Source organism: Sceloporus undulatus, chromosome 1, assembly GCF_019175285.1.
Source record: "Sceloporus undulatus isolate JIND9_A2432 ecotype Alabama chromosome 1, SceUnd_v1.1, whole genome shotgun sequence".
NCBI lineage: Eukaryota > Metazoa > Chordata > Lepidosauria > Squamata > Phrynosomatidae > Sceloporus > Sceloporus undulatus.
Window position 1 is genome coordinate 324,033,256 of NC_056522.1, and position 22,692 is coordinate 324,055,947.

Below are 22,692 nucleotides of genomic sequence, written 5' to 3' on the forward strand. Positions count from 1 at the left end.
GTCAGCTGGATGTTCTCTGCATCACAGGCAGGTTCCCATTTGTGGGTTTTTAAAAATATTATAGTTCACTCTTTTTTATATATAATTGGAAGGTTGAGTAACAAAAACATAATCTTTGGAAGGATCACCATCTTTATAATTGAGAGTGTGCCCAAAATTGATAAATTTAATTTATTCAATTTTAATAAATCTTTTTGTATTTCTTTCCAAGCCTTCTTGTAATTATTATTGTAAGGATCCTGGTTGTTATTTGTAAGCCAAATACCTAAGTACTTTACTGTCTTCTCCAATATACAGCCGCATCTTTTAGATAACAATTCCTCTTCTTTTGATTTCATATTTTTGGTTACTATCCATGATTTTTCTTTATTCATTTTGAAACCAGCGTATCTTCGAAAGGTGTTCATTTCTTTCACTAGTTGTTCTATTCCTTCTAGGGGGTCTTCCAAAATTACCACCATGTCGTCTGCCAATGTCTTTATTTTTATGTCCTTTAATTTTTGTTCCTTTAATCTTTTTGTTTGCTCTGATTGTGTTATTCAAAACTTCCAAAACCATGATGAACAACAGTGGTGACAATGGGTATCCCTGTCTGGTACCTTTGTTGACTTTAAATTCTGCTGTTTTACTTCCATTTATGTTTATTTGCTCACTGATGTTTGTAAATTTGTTTAATGTTTTCCATAAAAGTTTCTCCTAGCTCCATTCATTCCATTACTTCTAACATGAATTTCCATCTGACATTATCAAATGCCTTCTCTGCATCGATGAATATTAATGCCAGTTTGTTGTCGTTATTCAGATTTTAATATTCAATAGTGTTTAGTAGAGTTCTATGTTATTTCTTATTTGTCGTCCAGGCAGAAATTCATTTTGCTCTTCATTTATTATTTTTACTAAGATGTTTTTTAATCTTTTAGCTAGAATTGTTGTGTAGATTCTATAGTTGTTATTTAAGATTGAAATAGGGCTATAATTCCCATTTTTGAAAAGCCACTGGGTAAGTGCAGCTGGGATCTGGACTGCATACGGTTTGCACTCACCTGACTGTGGCTGCATGACACAACACCTAGTTTAAAATTAAACGTGACTGTATCCCATCAGGGATAAGTCGCTTTAAGTACAATGTGATAATATCCTTAGTCTATATACAGAATCAGTGACTCTAAAATAATGGTTCCCAAACTCTGGTCTTCTATGTGTTTTGGACTTCAACTCCTACAATCCCAGATCATTGGGCTAGGTAGCTGAGGCTACTGGGAGATGAAGTTAAAAATACCTGGACAACAAGAATTTGGGAATTACTGCTCTAGAGCATCGTATCATTAATCTATATACATACAGCATCTGACTATTTCTCTACACACTACATAAATGTGTTGCATTAGACAATTCCGGTTCTGAAAGACCCAGCTAGCACTGATGATGTCCTGCAGTGCCCATCTGGTCATATGGTATACAGTACCCTACCACAACTGAGTACTGTTAAAGAGGAAAAACTGCGGGAAAACTTTGGTGTCACTATATTATGTGTTGGCACAATTTAAAATTACATGTTGGCACAATTTAACTTGAAAAGTAACTTTTTGCAGAGGTAATGTCATTATTTATAATGAGTTACTTCCAAACTTTGAATGGAAGTTACTTGGACTGACACACACAAGGTCCTACTGCAGATTCACGTATTACAACAGTTTGAAACTGAATTTGCTGTATGAAGTCTCTGATTTTCACACCTCAAAAATACTCAGTGGAAACTTAACTATTATGAGCGAATGAGATCTGTGTTTTACAAATACAGTACAAATTACTTAAATAAATGACAGCTGAATTCTAATTTGGGAAAACAGATTTTAAAAACAGGGGTAATTAAAAATTACATTAAATGTCTAAATATTGTTAAATAAATGCAATGTTCCTAAGAAGTTTACTTGTTCTGCAAATGATCAAAATCAAACACTAAAACTCTGAATAGTCGTTATACATTGGATTGAATACAAGCAAAAGCAAATTTTGTCACCTAAATTAGGAGCAACAAAGAGATGTATACAGATTCAATGAAGGCTGACCTACTGTTCATGCAAATTTGCAAATATTCTTCCTTGAAAACTTGCAAACTTGATATATTAATATATTTATATTTTTACAAAGGCAGCACCAAACATGGCCTTCTACTGATTAAACAGGGTAATTGAAAGGAAGGGGAGAGGTATCCCATTTTCATTCCAGCTCTCAATGCACTGAAGTACTTTAGAGGTCTACTTTGTGACACTAATCTTTGAGAAGTTACAGGGGCTGCAAGGTAAGAAGGGAAGGAAGTCTTGTTGCCCTGGAATTCCAGTGCCAAAACCATGCTGAATTTTTGCAAAAGACAGTATGACATAAGAGCTTTAAAACTGAGTTTATCAAACCATTTTAAATATAAAAAAGTCATTCTGGTAAGCTGGAGGATTAAAAAAAAAATTATGACATATTTGTTTTTACTGCCAGCCAACTCATACCTGAAAAATAGAAAGGCAAGTATTCTGAAAAGGATATATTTTTAAAAAATCTTCATTTTAAATTTTCTTTAGAAACATCCCATCTTACCAAATTTTCACATTAATCACATGAAAACTATGCACATGTAAATACCTTTAGGCTGTGTGTATGATATTGTAATTTAAAGGTATAATTTTAATTCTCTCAGAATTCAAAGATGTAGTTGTGTTAGTCTGTGGAATCAGTATGTAGAGAGATCTTGTAGCACTTTTGAGACTAACTGAAAGAAATAAGCTGGCAGCATGAGCTTTCAGAGACTTCAGTCTACATCCTCAGATGCATTTGATGCATCTGAGGAAGCAAACTGAAGTCTATGAAAGCTCATGCTGCCAGCATATTTAATTTTTAAATTTTTGATCAGACGGAAAAGCGGTATACAAATAATAATAATAATAATAATAATTATTATTATTATTATTATTATTATTAATAAATTTAATTTAATTTTAATTTAATTTTCTTTAAGTCACAAATATTGTCATTATATTCATTTAAATATGGAAATTACAATTTATGAGTAACTATAGTACAAAAAACATTACTAAGGATTCTTATGATGTGGTATGGGAAGAGGTCAATGGGTGGGCAACACCATGAATTATCACACTGGGTGATGCCAACTTTAGTGATACCACTGCAGTTGCATTCAAAGTGATTACATCATAATGCACAATGACACAAAGTTTTTCATGGTGTTTTTTAAAATGAGAAGCCTGAAAGAAGAAACATTGAATCCATTGACTTCAATAATTTATGTAAATATAACTTTTTTAAAAACAGTTTTTGCATAATTTCTTATGTTTTACATAATTAATTTTGCTTTAAATAGTATGTAGAGAGGCAGAAAGTGATGAAGCTCTTCTGTCTCTCAGTATTGAGAAGTGTACTTAGAAGTTCCTTTGGACACTGAAATTCTGCCATATATTTCTAGCAAATGCTCCAGCATATTTTCAAAATTCTGCCCCAATACTGTGGGAAATATTTATGCACATAAAAAGTTTTTTGCCTGTATGGTCAACACAAATGCACATTTGAACAGCTGACCAATTATTTCTTCAGATGAGAAAGATGAGATACACTTGTATCTTGGGCTACCAATTAGACATGATGTGTCACATTAATACAATTGCACTGGGTTAGTTTTCTTTCTTTTTTTTTTTTTACATATAGTGAAATTATGATACACTCCCATCCTGGTTTTGTTGTATATAGTGATATATATATATATATATATATATATGTGTGTGTGTGTGTGTGTGTGTGTGTGTTGTATATTTGTTATATATAATGAAATTATGATACACTCCCATCCTGGTACCTGCTGCCAAAGAAATGTTCTGTATTAATTATAATTTATTTAATATCTTTGTATCACCTACATTCATACAGATTGGAGTGGTAATGAGGGGCTGTAGCTGTCTAGCCCAGGTCTATATGGACCATGGTCAAAGGTGATGAGACTGTAATCCAACAATATCTGAAAGGCCAATAGTTCTCCATCCCTGAATTACAGCTCTGACTTGACTGGAGAAATGGACACAAACTTCTTTGTTCTTGCTGCGTAAAGCTTCAGATTGAGTTCCTTTCCTTAAGATTAGTGCTTCTGAATTACCTTAAGCACCCATTAAGAGATACTATTTTAAATAGAATGACTGGCCAATATGCAACATATTTATTAGTAGATACTGCATTGTGTTCAAATAAATGATGTAAAATACAAAAAGAAAGTTATATCTCCATGTGTCCTTCATGAAATCACCTACACAAAGTTAAAAAAATAACAGATTAATGGAGTGGAATGTGTATTTCAGTAATTTATTTGACAAAAATCTGTTATTTCAGTACAACTCAAATGAATTAGCCTTTTCAGACTAAAAGTTGACTAACTTACCATTCCCCTTCGAGCAATCTGCTGCCATATTATCAGAAAAGAAAAGTTAAAAAAAAACTTGCTCAGCTTTAAATAAATTGAGTTTAATGAATGTTAATAAAGAATGATGCATAATTAAAACACAGCAGTCTGCTCTATCACCTTTAGAACTGGGATCAAATGTCACTATAAGACAAAGACCATATTAATGATATTAATCTTCTGCATACTATAACAAAGTTATTGTACTATACTACCATATTTCAAGTATATATTACAATTTCCATTTTCATTACATATCTTAATTGCCTAGCTTAAAAATCTTTAGGCATGAAGCACACAAAGCATTTTGCTAACAGAGGAAAGTTATTTGATAAATCTTTGAAAAGCCTTTCTCTACTAAACCAGAAAGTATTAAAAGATGAACAGCCATTTAGTTTTACATCATTGTGCAGGATTTTATGTTTACTCTTAAGTTTTCTTTCTCCTTTTGTTGTTCAGCTATCTGGTTCAGATATAGGAGGCAGACAATTTTAAAAAATACAGTACCTTTAAAACCAGAAGTATAGTCTACTTGTCTTTATTGAAACCCAAATGATTATTACAAAATAAGCTAAATTCTGAGGGATAGAGAAACCTCTAAAGACCAGAATAATGTTTTCTCCTGTTCAGAATCCATGAGGACCACCAGTGGAAGCAGTACTGTTTGTTGCATTTTCCTGCTTTCTCATCTGATAGCCTTATGATGTTTTCCACTTCAAGTCAAAGTACTGCTGTATTGACCAAGCAAAAGCAAAATGCTAACATTCTAATATTTATGCCAGACTGATTAGGCCAAAGCTGAGGCACCATAATTGAGGGCAATGTTTGTCACTCTTTTTCACTGGGACTTGTGTATACAAAGTCATGGATGCTAGGTCTACCATCCATGTCAGTTTCTCCTTCAAGCTCCAGATTCTGTCATCATCATAATTCTTAGGCAATTTCTTCTATTCCATATCTGAAGTATATTAGTCAATATTTGGGCTGCAGTTCTAAACATACTTAGTAAACTCAACTAATACAGAACCTCCTTCTATATAGACATAATAGGATTATGCTGTATATAAACCCATTATTTGCTCCAATAAAATACAAGCTTATGCCATCTTCATTAAACATAAAGCAGAAGACCACAAGTGATATGGAGAGACTAAATAGCAAGGCCCAATATTAATTGATCTGAATATTCATCACTTTATAGCCTGTAAAGTGGACCAGACAAGTAAATTATATAATGCATAGAAAAGTTAAAGCATAAGAAATCCTCTAAAAATGGTAATTTAAAAAGCAAGATGTTAACAGTAAAGTAACGATCAAGGTTCTACTTCTCATTGTTGTTGTTTTTTTAAAAAACTGATATAAAAAAGTAAAAAAGATTAACAAATATAAAACATTGTACCATAGTTGATGTCATAAGAAGACCAGGTAAATAAGTTGGTGCCTCATACCAATCCCAGTCATATGAACAGCAAATCAAATCAAGCTCCTCTGAGTTCAGTGGGCTTCACAGTAAAGTAGGGATGGAAATAATATTTGAGTAATTGTGTGTGTGAAAAAGTTCCTTGATTCTCAGGAAACCCCAGTGAGAAGAACCCTGCCCAAGTCCTGACACCAACAAGAAGCCTAGGCATCTACCCAGTTTTGCAGAGCACTGAGGCAGCAGGACCTAACAACTTTTCTGTTCACATGCCAGTCTTCTTGCCAGAAGATGATGTGCTTTTTACGGGCTTCAGGGACGTAAGTCAATCAGGTGGCATGAGGAGGAGGCAAAGCATTATTCTTGGTGGGAATGAAGTGGTAGTCTTCATTCAAGGCCACCCAGGGAGGAAGCCTTTGGGCTTCTCTAGTATTCATAAAATCATAGAGCTGGAACAGACCACAAAGGCAATCCAGACCAATCCCCCACCATGCATTCTGGGTTTTGCTTTGCCAGAGGGGTTCAAATAAAGAAGAAGAGGGGGTCTGAGAAGAGGAAGACTGGTAGGAAGAAAATGGAACAGGGGGAAAGAAGGGAAAGAAGGAAAGGGAGGGAAAGATGGATGAAAAGGGAAGACAGAAAACAAGAGAAGTAGAAGAAAAAGATTAGATAAGGCAGCAGTAACAGCATGGTGAAGGCAGTGGAAATGTCCTAAACTATATGAACATCTTTTTTAAAAAAACCACACAACTGTGGAGTTTTTGAACTTTTTCTCACAGGGAGACTGGTGTGTGTGTGTGTGTGTGTGTGTGTGTGTGTGTGAGAGAGAGAGAGAGAGAGATTGGCAACATAGCTAACACTTGTTAATACTGTGAGCAAGGAGGCATGGTCAATTCCTTTTGAATTTCTACCACAAAAACTCTATGATGAGACAATCCAAAATGATACATAAGATACTGCCAGAAGATGACATTCCAGGTCAGATTGCACTAAATGAACTACTGGGTTAGAGCAGAGGACTACTGCAAGTAGCACTTTGGCTAATGGCGCAAGTGGACTCAAGATGAAATGACATTCAGCTGTTGATGTGCTCAGAGGTAAAAGCAAAGTCTGAAGCTGCACAACATGTATTATAGAAACACACAATGTGAGAAATATGGATCAGAGGAAGCTAGATATAGTAAAACAAGAAATGGAGCATGCAAACACAGCATTGTTTGAAGTGAGTGAGTGTTTTATTCAAAAAATGAAAGCCTAAGAAGTAATGAAGTGGCATTTATAGTGAGGAGAGATAGTGAGAGCGGTTAAAGGGTATAATGCAAAGTCTGACCCAATCATATCAATAAGATTTCAGGGAAAACCAATCAAACCTCTCCTTAGATTTTCTCTGATGTAGCTAAAGTGTGGTATCTTCCATACAGAAAACATATCCAGTAGTAGCCATATTGGCCATGTAGCAAATTACAAAAACATCTAAAATCCACAAAACAGAGATATCATTTTGGGGCCAACTAAAATACACAAAATACACACTGCGAGCTTTTAAAGCCCTGTTGGCTTCTTCATCAGGCAAAAATGCTAAAAATAATACAGCAGAAAAAATATTTGACAGTGTTAGTCACAAGCCTGCATTTTGTCAAGATTATTTGAGATTGTCTATTTTAAAGCACATTGTTCTCAGTTCAGGTGGTACTGGCAGGAATATTTAGCCACATCAGAGGAAACCTAAAGAGAGGGACAATGGACTGGGGCTTGATCAACTGAGGTTTCTACTTCAAAAAAAGATGAAACTTTTTTTTTTAAAAAAAAAGAAAGAAATCAGACTACATTTAGCATGTTTAACCGAAACAGCACATAAAAAGTTTCCTTACATAAAAATATGGAGGGCTTCTTTATTAATTCACTGCTCTGTGTCTAACAAAGAAGCCTGTAGCGTCACAAAGGAGAAAGGGAACTTGGATCTCAAGAAGAGCATCTCTTTTTGTCTTCCTAATGGAATTTAATTTTTTTTTCATTTCCTGGAACACCGACATGGCCAGAAGGAGGAGGGGCCTGCCTGCATGAATTTCCCTCCAGTACCACCTGAACTGGGAACAGCCACAGCTTGACGAAATGCAGGCTTATGACTGCGATGAAGAGTTCTATGGATTCTGTGGACTGCTGAAAAGACAAATAAACGGGCCCTAGTGCAAATCAAGCCTCAACTCTCTCGCCAAGATGACTAAACTGAGGCTGTTGCACTTTAGAGATATCATGAGAAGACATGACTCAGTAAAGAAGACAAGAATACTTGGTAAGGTAGAAGGTAGTAGGAAAAGAGGAAGACCACATTTCAGATACATAGGCTCAATCAAGGAAGTCATGGCATTGAGTCTGCAAAAGGTGAGCATGGCTCTTGTTGATAGGGTGACTTGGATTCCTCTCATTCATAGGGTTGCCATAAGTTGAAGTTGACTTGATGGCAGTTAACAACAACAAACAAAGAACAATGGAAACTCTTTTCTCAACACATCTAGACAATCAGGATGAACATGATGTCTCTCATATGTCCAATAAAAATAGTTCATGGAGAAAACAGTAACTATTTGAGACTGTCTATTTTAAAGCACATTGTACAATATTCTGCTACATAAATGGAGAAGGGGAGGAATGCACGGCCATAATTTCAGGATGAGGAGTCTCCTACTTCCATGTTTTTTTGTGAGTTTTTTGGGCTATGTGGACATCTTCTAGAAGATTTTCTTCCTGACGTTTCACCAGTATCTGTGGCTGGCATTTTCAGAGAATTCTGAAAATCTTCTAGAACATGGCCACATAGCCCGAAAACCCCACAATAAACCATGGATGCCAGCCATGAAAGCCTTCGTCTCCTACTTCCACTTGGATGACAGACTGCTTCTGAAACTTACAGAAAGCCAGCAACTCATACAGACACATGGCCCAGGCATCTATTATCACTGCTTACAAAAACCTATTTAAAGAAGAGCTACTTACCTTTTATAGGTATTATGCTTTTTTAACCTGAATGTTTATTTTTCAAATGTACACTTCAGATAATCCATTATATTTAACATTATAAAGTGTAAGAGTTTCATTAACTGATATATGATATTATAATTCATGTGAAGCTCTTCTTTTCCCAAAAAATACTTAACAATCATGTGCAAATTTTTAATTTCTTATTCATTATGAATTTTACAGGCATCTTCATATTAGGCTATGTTGCTAAAGTTAATAAATCACAAATGAATATTGTCAGTGAAGAACAATTAAGATGGTACGTACATAACAGACTGCTAAATGAAGCTTGCATACTGCAAGTATTGGCTTAAACTGCAGATTGTTAATTGAAATCTAATTTCCTGAAACCAAGCCTCACTGTGGAAGGTACAGGCTTCACACAATGTTATGAACCAGCCAGAAGACTCTTCCAGCTTGAGGATGACAATGAAACAATTACCATACCGAACCTGGACCAGGTACAGATTACAAGATGTACAGGAGGCTGCATCTCTAGAATGAGATATGAGATATGGCCCTAGAGTCAGAAAAGGAGGTTGAACCCACCTCCCTGTCTGAAAAATGATGCCAAATGAAAACACAGACTCAGTTCAAAGCTAAGGAAAAGTGCTCAGCTATGGCTGCATCTGCACTGCAGAAACAATCCAGTTTGACACCACTTTAACTGTCATGACTCAATGCTATGGAATTTTGGGAATTTTAGTTTGTTATGGCACCAAAACTCTCTCAGAGAAGGCTAAATGTCTCAAAAAAACTACAGTTCCCAGAATTCCACAGCATTGAGCCATGGCAATTAAAGTGGCGTCAGATTGGATTATTCTGCAGTGTGGATGCAAACTAAAGAGAGGAATCCTCAGGAGGAAGCATTTCCTTGGGAGTAATAGTTCCCCTTGAGAGAATACATAAAAAATCATCCACCCAGAAAGATTGATTGCTAAAATACCTGGCTGTTCTATGTGTGAGGCTCAGGTAACTCAGTGGCATACTTTCATACTGAAGGGCCTTCAGTTCTGGCAATTATGTCTGTACCTGCACTATGAAATTTATCACCTGTTCCTGCTTTCTTTGCCTTTTTTTCTGACTGACCTCATGTTGTTTTTGATGTGGCTCTTCCTATTTGTAGTTGACTGGTTTCAGATCCTAGACTGCTCCTTGTTTTTTCCTCTGGATTTCGCTTACCTGACTTGCTGCTAAGACTCTTATTTGGCTTCTGGTTTGCCTTTGAACTTTGCTTTAGGATTTGCTCATATCTAGTTACCTACTTTATGTTCTAGATCAACTGTCCTTGACTCATGATTCTTGTTATGGCTTTGAGAGTTCATACAGCCTTGATTCTGCCCAGAGAAGCACACATAGCCAATCATCAACTTATTTATGGCTAGGGTAACTCTGATGGCCTCTATTACGAAGTAGTGTAATATAACTAAAGTGTATCATAACAGAGGGTGCAATCCTATGCATATTTACTTGAAGTAAATCACAGTTAATATGACTAAATTAAATTGATTTTAGTTTGATTGACAGCACAATCTTATGCACATTTACGTATATGCAACTTCCAGTAACTTCAGTGAGATGTACTCCAGTGAGATGTTCAGCAAATGTCAGTCTCCAAGGTAAAGTGAAGTGTTTTACTGACTGTCATTTCCTCATGAATTTCTTCATCTCAAGCTTTTAAATTTAATTGCACAAATAACTACAAACAAGAGTAAATTCATCTTTCCAGTATACACACAAACACAAAAGACACATTTATATTGCAGTGTTACCCTCACAACAGTGTATTTGCACTATCAAATATATTCTACTGCCATCTATTATATTTAATTTTTATAATTATATTTCACTAAGGGGGTTGTGCTCTGTTAAATTAGAAGATTACAACATAAAATATGGTACATTTGGATCAATCTAATTTTTAACTTACTTTTGAAATCTTACTCTTGTTGTCTCCTGTCAAAAATGCCAAATTGTTGATTTCATTCTGAATCACAAAATTTTGTTCTTCTCTCTTGAAATTCTGAAAGAAACCCCTTTGTTAAACTGTGGTTTCAGAATACTGATGTAAAAAGTTAATGATATTCACTCTATAAACATGCATATTATACAACTGAAGAGTAAAATCATATCTTACATGTGATTTGCACCAGAGGATAAAAACTTCAGCTACCATTCGGAAAAGTTCATCAGAATCTGCATCTGGTTTTTTAAGCCAGTTTGATCTGAAAAGAAGTAAATTTATTTGACTAACATCTAATTAATACCCGTTCTATACAAAATTATTCCTGCTGTTTCCTTTGATTCCCTCTGCTCATCATTTCCAATAAGCAAAGGTAGCAGTCCACTAGTAGAATAATTTTTTGTATCCCACTCTTTCCCCCAGAATTGGGGGACTCAGAGTGGCTTTACAACATTAAAAAACAATACAATTTAAATATAGAAAAGTGATACATTAAAACAGAATTAAAAATGTTACAATATGAAAATAGAGTACTTATTAAAAGAATAAAAATACAGTTAAAAGATAAAGATTTTAAAATACAGTACTTAAAATGATACAACATCCTAGCTGGCCCTTTAAGAACATACTGTTTTAAAAAGCCTGCCTGCATAAGAAGGTTTTAACCTGCCAGTGGAAGGCCAACAAGGAGGAAGCCATTCTGATCTCCCTGGGGAGGATGTTTCCAAAGTCTAGGGGCAGCCAGCGAAAAGGCCCTCTCTTGTGACCCCAGCAACCATGGTTATGATGGTGGTGGGACAGAGAGAAGGGCTTCTCCAGAGGATCTCAGCGCTCAGGATGGTTCATACAGGGAGATACGGTCTGCCAGATATCATGGCAACCCCACGTAGAGCCCATTACAGAAGTCCAAATGGGATGTAACCAAGACATGTACCATCGAGACCAAATCCGGCATCTCAAGGAACGGGCACAGCTGGCACACAAGTTTTAAATGTGCAAAAGCATTCCTGATCACTGCAGAGACATTGGCCTCCAGGTTCAAAGCTGAGTGCAAGAGTACCCCCTTACTGCAGACCTGCTTCTTCAGAGGGAATGTAACCCCATCTAACATAGGCTGTATCCCTATTCCCTGATCTGCCTTCTGACTGACCAAGAGCACCTCTGTCTTATCTGAATTAAGTTTCAACTTGTTTGCCCTCATTCAGTCCATTACTGATGAAAGACACTGGTTTAGGACCCGGACAGCCTCCTTGGACTGAGGTGGAAAGGAGTAGTAGAATTGAATGTTATCTGCATATTGATGACACAGCACCTCAAAACTACAGAAAACCTTTCCCAGCGGTTTCATTTATATGTTAAATAGCATAGGGGACAACACAGAGCCCTAAGGGACCCCACAGGCCATTGGCCAGGGGGCAGAGCAGGACTACCCCAGCACCACCTTCTGGGCTCACCTCTCCAAGAAGGAATGGAGCCACTCTAAAATAGTACCTCCAATTCCCATCCCAGAGAGGCAGTCCAGAAGGATACCATGATTGATGGTATTGAAAGCCATTGAGAGGTCCAGGAGAACCAACAGAGACACAGTCCTCCTGTACCGTTCCCTGAGTAGGTCATCCACCAAGGTGACCAAGACTGTCTCTGTTCCATAGACAGGTCTGAAACCAGATTGAAATGGATCTAGATAATCCATTTCATCCAGAAACCCCTGGAGTTGGGAAACCATCACACGTTCCAGTACCTTGGCCAAAAATGGTAGGTTGAAATGTGCATCTATCAGTGTTTGTAGAAGAGATGCTCTTTATTCTTTTCACAGATGGGCTGTAAGCATTTAATGTACTGAAAATACAATTCTACATAGGGAGTTACAGAGAATTGCAGTAATGGGAATCTTGGAAACAATACAAATATTAAAAACTTAACACACAAACATAGGCCGGAAAACCACTTTGTTAGATGCACGTAGTTATCTGAAAGTTTGTGGCAGGCATACTGTTAGTGCATTACGATGCCATAAATGCCACTTATGCCATCGCAACCCACTTTTTTGGTCATTGCAGAGGCCAGAATTGTGCTCTGACCACACAAGGATGAAAATCCTTTAACCTACCTTTTCATTATGGCAGATCCCCTGAGATAGCCATTTCCATGTTAGCAGAGAGTGGAGGAAACAGAAGAAATAAGTCCAGCTATGTACCTTTAGGTGGATACACAGTAATAACATCATTCTTAGGGACCTCCTGAGGACCCCCAAAAGGTTCCTTATGATGCCTGTCATAGTGCATCCAGTAAAAGGAAAATAGCTGAACACATCTCTGTTGTCCACTGACATGGAAATTGCCATGGGGGAGGGACTACTACACTGAAAATGTTGGTAGCCATAGGGTTTGCACCAGGAGGTAGGCCATGTGCTGGAGATCTCATAGTCATGTGCAGGATATTATATTCATACCTGCGTGCAGAATATCAGTCTATGATTCTAAAATTATAAGTTTTCAAAACAAGAGTGACTTAAAAAAATGTTCACTTTGCAATAAGTGAGGATACTCATTGATTTTACCAATGAACAGCCTAAACTATCTTGCAGAACACAAGCTATTGGGGCCAAAGAACTTACATCTGATAATTTAAATGAACACTGTTTATTTTCCTTATTAAATTTTAGACACTCAAAAGAGTTTCACAATGCTAACATATTCTGAATTGTAAAATGTAACAGGCAAGCTACATTAGAAGGCTGAGAACTGTAAGTCTGAATTAAGATGGGTTTTGTTTTGTTTTTTTGCTGTCTTTTCTTTATATTCTGTTCATTTTGAATGCTTCTAAAATGCTTCACAGAATTTAAGCTGATGTTCAAGAAATCAGTCACATGTTCCTCGCCCTACCTAACCTAAATTTAGTGAAGCTTGAGGTCAGTAATGTTCTCTTTGTCCTACTTCTTCATTGATTTTTTTCAAGAAAACACTCTATTCTTCCACGTGTCAGATGTCAAAGCTATCAAACTTTCCACTTGCTGGCATTAGTTAACACTGTTTGTTGATCCATGAAATAACCTTGACTTGCATGAATGAGAGAGGCACTACTTGCTTGCTGATTGGGCCAAAGATAAAGGGAATAAATTATTCTGAAGTATGCATCACTTGGATCTTGATTTTTGACACTATTAAAACAGGCTAATATTTCATATAAAACTATATATGTTAAAATAAGGTAAGAAAATATAGCCATCCACCTGAGGAAGATATTTTATGTTTCCCTGAGTTCCTAGATGTCAGAGCCTAGCACCAGGTCTCTTTTAAAGCAATGGGAAAATCTTGGGTCAAAAATTCTTATTTTTGCTTTTTTAAAAGAATGATAGTTCCTGGAAGAAGAGACTCCTCCCTCCATAACTGTCATCTTCCGGCCTATGAGGGAGTTGAGCAGGCGGCCCAGCTCCACCAGGGCTAGCCTGGAAGAACAGACCTCTCCCTCCATAACTGTCATCTTCCGGCCCATGAGGGAGTTGAGCAGGCGGCCCAGCTCCACCAGGGCTAGCCTGGAAGAAGAGACACAAGGGTTTAAATGGGAAGAAGCTGAGTGTATGTATGTGATTTCACCCACCAATGGCACTACCTTGCTTCAGTGGTGGTATTGTTGATGAGGCAAGAGGTTACGTTTCTTCTTTTAGGGGAAGGAGGCATGAAATTGGAGGGAGGAACAGTAACAATTTAAGATATGCAGATGACACTACACTACTAGCAGAAAATAGGATTTGAAATGATTACTGAAGAAGGCAGATTTATAGTTGAACATTATACACTCTATACACATGCACATTATACACCTTATACACATAGCCCGAAGGTAATTTTATACAATATTTTTAATCATTTTGCGCATGAAACAAAATTTTTGTAAGCTGAACTATCAGAAAGCAAAGGTATTACTGTCTCAGCCACCCACGAAAAATGTTTTTGTTTTTTGAGGATTTTGGATTTTGGAATTATGAATAGGGGAGACTCCATCCATATACTGAAAGGAAATTAGACTTGAGTAGTTGACCCTCCATTTTTGCGGGGAATCTGTTCCAGACCACCACCATCCTGCTAAAATGGAGACTTGCATTTATTAAAGCCCCATAGTCTTGAATGAGGTGTGCCCCATTGGGGTTAATGGAGGTCGCCCCTCCATGTATAAGCAAGAATGCGGATCTCAAGTCCACAAGAAAGGAAGGGTGACTGTATAGTATTTTACATATTATTGCATTTAAAGTAGTATAATCCTAGGCTGATAAGACTTAAAAAGGAGAATTAAAGAAGATAAGCATCCCTGAAAGACAACTATACTCAAGGTCAAAGGTTATAACTTTCTTATCCAGTCATGCACTTCCATATCTAGCATCACCAAAATGGACTTTCTTTCTCTCACTCCATCTGTAGTAGTTTTCTATGGCGCAAATAATAATAATAATAATAATAATAATAATAATAATAATAATAGAACCAGAGCGTCCCCCACCTTTCCTGATAGAAACAGTGTATACAGTGCAAGTACACATACAGCATTGGATCATGGCCTAAATTAATATATAGCTATGACTACTAGTCAGTCATTTTTTTTCTTAGATTGCTTTTTAATAGTGCAAGAGAGATTGCTCATATTTTCTTAATGACACTTAATGACCAGGAGATATCTGGAGATTTTTATTGACAAATACATCAAAGCTTTGAGCAGGCAATAGCTCCAATTAAGGGGAGTATTAATATGATAGGTGTGGGGTGTAGGAACAAAAACAGTTTGGGAAAGCTAAAAAGCAAAGAGGAGGGTGGAAGAACGAATATAGCACCAGGTTTTTATTTTACAATCACTATTGATTTTACAGATTATCTTGATGGTGTTTGGTACGATCAAGACATGAGAGTTTATCGCACTGGCCCTAAAACGGGCCCAGTGTGTTCTAAAATGTGCGCGGGTGCAGGCGTACACAGAATGGGATGGGGCTAAGAACCCCATTTTACCACACACTGGAACACCGCCTTTGCCACCGGGCATTCCAACCGCATCCTCGTTCTGTTCCAGAGGGCGCCATTTCTGAGAACTGTTTTAAAGTGTTCTCAGAAATGGAGCCCTCTGGAACGGAACTGGGACGTGATTGGAATGCCCGGCGGCAAAGACGGTGTTCCAGTGTGCAGTAAAATGGGGTTCTTAGCCCCATCGCGTTTTGTGTGTGCCCAAGCATGCGCGCGCACGTTTTAAAACACATTGGGCCCGTTTTAGGGCCAGTGCGATAAACTCCATGGTGTCCTTTGGCATCCAATCTCTGGGTTGGAAATTTATGTCACACTTCCATGGTGTCATTCCTACAAAGTAGATTAATTCCAGGAAGTGCTGGTAGAGAACTTTAATCTCATACTATTTAAATTATGAGGCCCTTCAAGAATCTACTCTTCTCTTTTAACATTTATATGGCAATAATCAATGATGCTGGAAGGCTTTGAGTCAGTTGTCATAAAATGCTCATGACATAGGGCTCTGTCAAATAAATTTATTTAACATACATTTCAGACTGAGCTTCACATACCTGTTGTTGTCTACATAACGGATCAACATAGGATAAAAAGCATAAAGGTCTCTACAAAGAACTGCAAATTCATCTAGAATGAGGAGTTCTGCTTCTTGAGTGTCAGTTTTACTGTCTGCTTTCAGTTGTTCTTCCTCCATCACTATCTTTATGGCCTTCTTCTTCAGTTTTTCCAATGTTGGAATGAAATGACTTTTCAGCAGATCTGGCCTGGCTTTGCTAATGATTGGCTGAGCATACACTGTATACAGAATACACATACATGAAAACACATTTACAACATATTTTGGTCCTTTTTGCAAAATTATATACCCCAGTGCATGAATTCTAATTTTAACTTTATGAATGCTCTACCATAACTCTAGACTTCAGTCACATGTAACAAGGCTTTGTTGCTTTGGCTTTATATGCTCCTCCTTGTCTTTCTGCACAAATGGAGCAGATTTAACTATACTTGATGTGGAAATTTTTTTTGTTTTTAACTTTTGTATAATTTTAAAATGATTTTATAGTATTTTAATGTGGGGATTTTAATTTTTTTTAATATGTAAACCTTTTTAATTTATTGTTTCTGGAAACTGCCTGGGGTCCTGTCCTGGGAGAAAGGCGGCATATAAGTAAAGTAAGTAAATAAATAAATAAAATGGTTAATTGCTATGTCTGAACTCGATGAATTCTGATTTGTTCACATTGGTTTTAACTATTTTAACTGGTTAAATTATAAAATGTTTTTAGTCTTTGAAAATCAGTTAAATTATTTATACTGTTTTAAAAATTTTAGACTGGTTTTATTGTATGTTGCCCTGAGTTCTCTGGCTAGAGAGAAGAATATAAATATTTTTATACATATAAAAATAAATTATATTTTGTTAACAAGTTACTTCAAGTCAGATTTTGATCCTAGTTTGACATCCAGCTTGTTAGAAAATTTATTTGAACAGATGGCTTCAGCCTGTTTCTAAAAAGGAACAGAAGCTTTAAACTCCTTCTTCTTGTGCTGATGCAAATGCTGTCCAAAGACAGATTGACACAATTCCAAGAATGGAAATTGTGCAGCCCTCCAGAAATTGTTGGACTGCAACTCCCAGCATTCCTCATAATTGGGTATGCTGGGTAGGGTTGAGGGGGGTGTAATCTGACAACATCTGATTGACGGCCTGATTCTCAGCTATGCTTTAGATTAATTTAGATTACTCAAAAAGGTAGAAGAGTGAAATATCTATAAAGAAAATATGTCTATTCCTAAGAGATATCTCTATTCCTAAGGTAATCAAAGTTTTTGACACCAACATATACATAACTAATTGCTTCAATTAAATTTGATAGAAGTACCTGCAATTCTTTTCATCCAAGTTGCTTCATCTATTGCAAGGTTGTTGTTGATGATTTTCAAAATGTTTCCCAGTATTATGCTAAGATGTTCAGAGGTCACCATTGTGCAGCAGGGCCCAGCACTTTCAGAAACATTTTCTGGCCCCTTTTCCCACCAGAATGACAGATAATTGCACAGCATGGGCAAGATCACCTCAATCACATGAGGCATTTCAGTATATCTGGCTCCAGATTCTGCCAAGCTGTTTATTTCTTTCATTAAACCATCCAAGTTAGGGATTTCTGGACACATTTCTTCAACAGTTTCAGGCATGCCTAAAACTTCATATTGTGATAGACAATAATGCAGGGTGGATTAACATACTTTATGCATTAAAGAGTTGAAATACAACTTAAATGATGTTATTCCCACCACAACACTGACATAAGAAGGCATATTCTATTCTGTTCTTTCTTGGACAAATGCTAGAAAGATTCTTCATGGCTGCAGATGGGATTAATTAGTTCCAGCTATTGTTTAAGTACAGTGGACTTTTAACTGGTATGATGTTTGTTGCTGTGTGCCTTCAACTCATTTCTGATTTATAGCAACCCTAAGTTGAACCTATCAGGGTTTTGTTGGTAAGTTTCTTCAGAGGGGGTTTACCATTGCCATCCTCTGAGGCTAAGTGTGTGTGACTTGCTCAGGGTCACACAGTGAGTATCAAAGACACCATGCAGGTATTTGTATGTTCTTCTCCACAGGACAAATACAGAGCTTACAGTGCTGTATCAAGGGGTGAAGCAGAGCAGCAATAAGGACCGATTGGGCCGGGACTGCGGTGACCAGACGGCCCACTCCTGAAATGGGCCACCACTTTGGTCCTGAATGGACCACCAGCAGGAGTGGATTTTAACCACTCCTTTCTGGGCCGACTCTTGCAGTCTTGCTGTGCAGCTTATGGCCACTTCAGGAGCGTGCGTCATGTAAACGCCACACACACCAGAAGCCATTCTATTTGGCCCGTCTGTTTCGGTCAAAAGGTCCAATTCTCACTCTGTTCCACTCAACACCACAGGAGGTCCTAACCACAGATCTCCAATGTCACATCTAGCTTGACCTTTAACTAACTGGTTAATTTTGTCCATGGACATAGAATGAGAAAGTACAACTACATAATATCACACAACACAATTAAAGAAAAACACTGGCAAAACCATGGTGAACTGGATTCTGCTGTCTTTGCTATATGAACATATTTGAGTCTGTTGGTTTGCTTTTGTAGGCATAGATATAACCAACATTTTTCATTAATGCAGCAGGAAGATAAAATTAATTTGTAAGACTAGTGATCCTAATACCTGACAAGTGTAGAGACAACCACAGATGAGGTGGGTGTTTTTCATATAAATACATTTCCTTATTAAATGTGTCTTCTAATGATAACTTTTTCCGATACAAAGAATAACTGGATATATGCCAGCATAGTTACAAATAAAATTCAACAAAAGGTTTATATTGAGCAAAAAACATGCTTCTTATTTTTCAATCAAAAGAACCTTGTCTTTTCTGAAGCAGAGTACAGTACTTACTAGCTCTCTCTCTGGCAGTTTTCGTGTTGAAGACAGAGAGGGAATTGTAAAGATTGAGTGAAGGTTCAAGAAAGGCTACTGGAATTGCTGCTGCAAGAGAAGCCAAACACTCCCCAAGAGCTGGCCTTTGCCTGTAAAATAAAGCATGAAAAATGGGAGAAGAACACAGTATATTATAAATTCTGAAAAATACAGAATGTAAGCTATTTAGTAATGTAAGCTATTTAGTTCGTACATCAAATTAACTTTCAACAGTTTGTAATGTTTGTTCAGTTATCCTTCCTTGTAGGAAATGTTTTCAAATATAACCATCTTTGAAACTGCAAGTATCTTTTATACCAAACAGACAATGTCACGTAAAACCACACTTCATGGACACAAATTGTTCTCATTGGTCTATTGTATAATTTTTCATGGTTCACAGGTGAAAGCACTCTTCCTGTGACCAAACCTCAACAAAACTTTGTTGGTGCAGGCATTTTTGGCATGTGTTACAGTATTAAATAGTAATTGTAGTAACATTAAGAGAAGTATAGCCTGGTCTATTTTGATTAAAATATATGATTTCAGGAGAATAATTAAAACATCAACTTAAAAACATTGCCCATTGTTGGTTTTTTTCTTTGCCTCTTAGTGACTTACACACATGGGTGATTAGCAACGTAACATACTGTGAAAGAGCAATAACATGCCCAAACTGAACAGCAAAGGATACATGTACTCTAGATCGAATGTCCTATTTGTAATGAATGGTATAGGTGGACAGCTGAGAACAGATGATGACTTAGTATTAGTAAGCTAAACAAAGCTGCAGACATTGACATTGCTCACGTGCAGTTACTTGAAAGGAATAATGGAACAGAGAGATGAGCCATAGTATTCATGATGGAGAGCCTGCACTATCCATCAGAAAAGGACCATGCATGTACATGGCATTGATCATCTAGATCTATCATATGAGCAACTTCCGAAACCACTAAAAGGAAGCAGCCTGATCCATGTAAAAAGAATAGGCATGACACACATTCACTGACTGCAGTGGCAATCAGGACCTGGCAACAAGGTAAGTAGAACTACCTTCTGACTCAAGAGAACTGAATAGACAGCCTTTAGTAGGAAAGACATACCATGGCACAGAATAATTACCCCTCTAGAACATTAAATAAGATGCATTTCCTTGAGTTGCACAAAGTATGCTCATCCTGCTGACTGATGTTATTGAGGGAGGGGATACTGTTTTAAAGGTACCCAGCAGATACTCAGATTCTCCAAAATGGAGGAAACAGTCTCCACACAGTGAAGCAAAGCATCTAGAAGGTGAATCCTGCTCAAAGCTCCAGTGAAAAGATGTGAATTAGATAGAAAACTAAAAAAACTGGTTTTTGGACAACAACAAGATCTTTGTGTTGAAATCTGGCTGCTGGGGTCACTATGTGTGATCAGAGGGCAACTTGCCTCATCATCCTTGATGTTCACAAGTGCCTTTGTGATCAGCAGGAACAGAGAAAACATGAACAGAAGTGGCTGAACCTTCTACAAATAAAAGTGTCTCCCCAAAGTATGTGGTAGTCCCTGCTCTTTATGATGCAGTAGTTCATCCACTTCTTGTTGAGATAAGAAGCAAGCATGTCTACCCAAGAAGTACCCCTTATTCTTTAAGGTATGTAAAAAAAAGCTTTGCAAAGAGTAACTACTGAGTGACTGTCATATCTTAACTGAGACAGTGTCAGAACCTATCTTCTTCAGTGAGATGAACCAGAATGGGAGTGATAGAGTGAGCAATATAACAGAAGTCCAGAATCAGCAAAGGAATATGGCTGGCTGGGTATCTCTATGCTTGCTGATAAAAAACATGGCAGCTGTACTATCTGTTACATTTGGAACCCTTTGGAAGACATGCAGTTACCAGTGACTAAAAGCTTCACTATGCAGTAGCCACCTGCCTCAAAAATATAGACACTTGTAGTGCACACATCTACCTAAATGGGATGCATTATTGTAAAATAAGATAAAGTTGGGGTTGGATCCCCTTTTGAAAGGAAGAGAAACAAATTCTAATACTTAGGCTTCTACAATAGTTAAGGACCCCCAAACATTTGGTGATGACACTCCAGATGTTGAGATGGCTCTGTAGTTGATTCATTATGGATGATAGAGGTGAAATGGTTTGACAAATCAGGTGGAAGTGACAACCTCAGGAGTCAAAGGTAAAGTTAGACTTGAGGAAGTAGTTGATGACTCAAGCAAGTGAAGGATATGGGCACAGCTAACAGTGGGAACCATTTCCTATATTCTTAGCCATCATCTATGAAGATTTTCTGACCAGTGCAGATTTCCGTGCATAGGAATTTGCCTCTCCCTGAATGATTCAGTGACAATGGAGGAAAGCGACGATTCCCTGACGTTTAAGAAGTGTGCCAGGCTTTCACACACCCACAATTCCTAAATGATCCAGCAATGTTTTACCATCGCTTACCCAATGGTAAGCGCTGGTCTGAAAATCTCCTATGCTTTGTGGAAAGGATTCATGTCAACATTCATCTTCACACTGAAAAGACATCAAAGGGAAAGTCCGTTATGTGAGTGCCTTCAGTCACTCTCACAGAGTGAAATCAGGGATGTCTTCTCAGCTATAATCTTGTAAATGCAACCCGCAGTGATTCTGGAGTGCTGGTAGTGGTATATTGCTCACTCTATTACAGTGTGAGAGCAAGTATTAATTGATTGGCTTATCAGTCTCTAGCCACTCTAGTAGACTTTAACAATTTGCAGAAATGTTAAAAATGAAAACCAGCACCTTCCTCCTGTATCTTGTTAATATACCTGATTACCCCCCCCCCCCCTGCTGTATATATGGTTTTATATTATCATATCTGGAGCCAGGAATTTTTTAAAAAGTCATGAGGAACACTAGGAGATTTCTCAGGTGAAAGACACGTTGGCCTGAAGACATGTGGAAGATCTAGGTAATATCAATAAAGTTTAAATGTGTTGCTGATCTTCCCCCCCAGTCTTTCTTCATATCCTCTTGCACTGGAGACAGAAGGTGTCCCATTGCACTAAGGTGAGACCATATCTCTTACTTACCCCTTCCTGTGTTCCCAGCCACCTTTCCAACTGTCCTGGGATTGTTCTAGATCCAATCACTGTTTTTGTTAATATCATCTACTTAAATCGTCCTTTTTGTCATGTCCATGAGAAAGCAATCAAACTCTTCATACTTTATGTAGGAATGTTAAATACCCCTTGAGGGCACCAAACAGAACATAAATATCTACCCCACACATGTCCAGTTCATGATTCCAGTGAGTCTGTCCAACCAGAGCTCTGTTCAACCATCCAGAGTCTCCACTTCCCACATTGCCCTCAGACACTGC

At 37.3% G+C, this 22,692-nt stretch overlaps 1 protein-coding gene across 1 annotated transcript in view; it reads right to left on the bottom strand.

Moving 5' to 3' along the window:
- Positions 1-22,692, bottom strand: part of RYR3 (ryanodine receptor 3) — a 423,771-nt gene that overhangs the window by 101,727 nt on the left and 299,352 nt on the right. Inside the window, 6 exon segments of the mRNA XM_042477733.1 lie at positions 4,433-4,453; positions 10,819-10,911; positions 11,026-11,113; positions 16,412-16,652; positions 17,744-18,064; positions 19,316-19,446. Of these exon segments, the coding sequence (XP_042333667.1) occupies positions 4,433-4,453; positions 10,819-10,911; positions 11,026-11,113; positions 16,412-16,652; positions 17,744-18,064; positions 19,316-19,446 (895 nt within the window).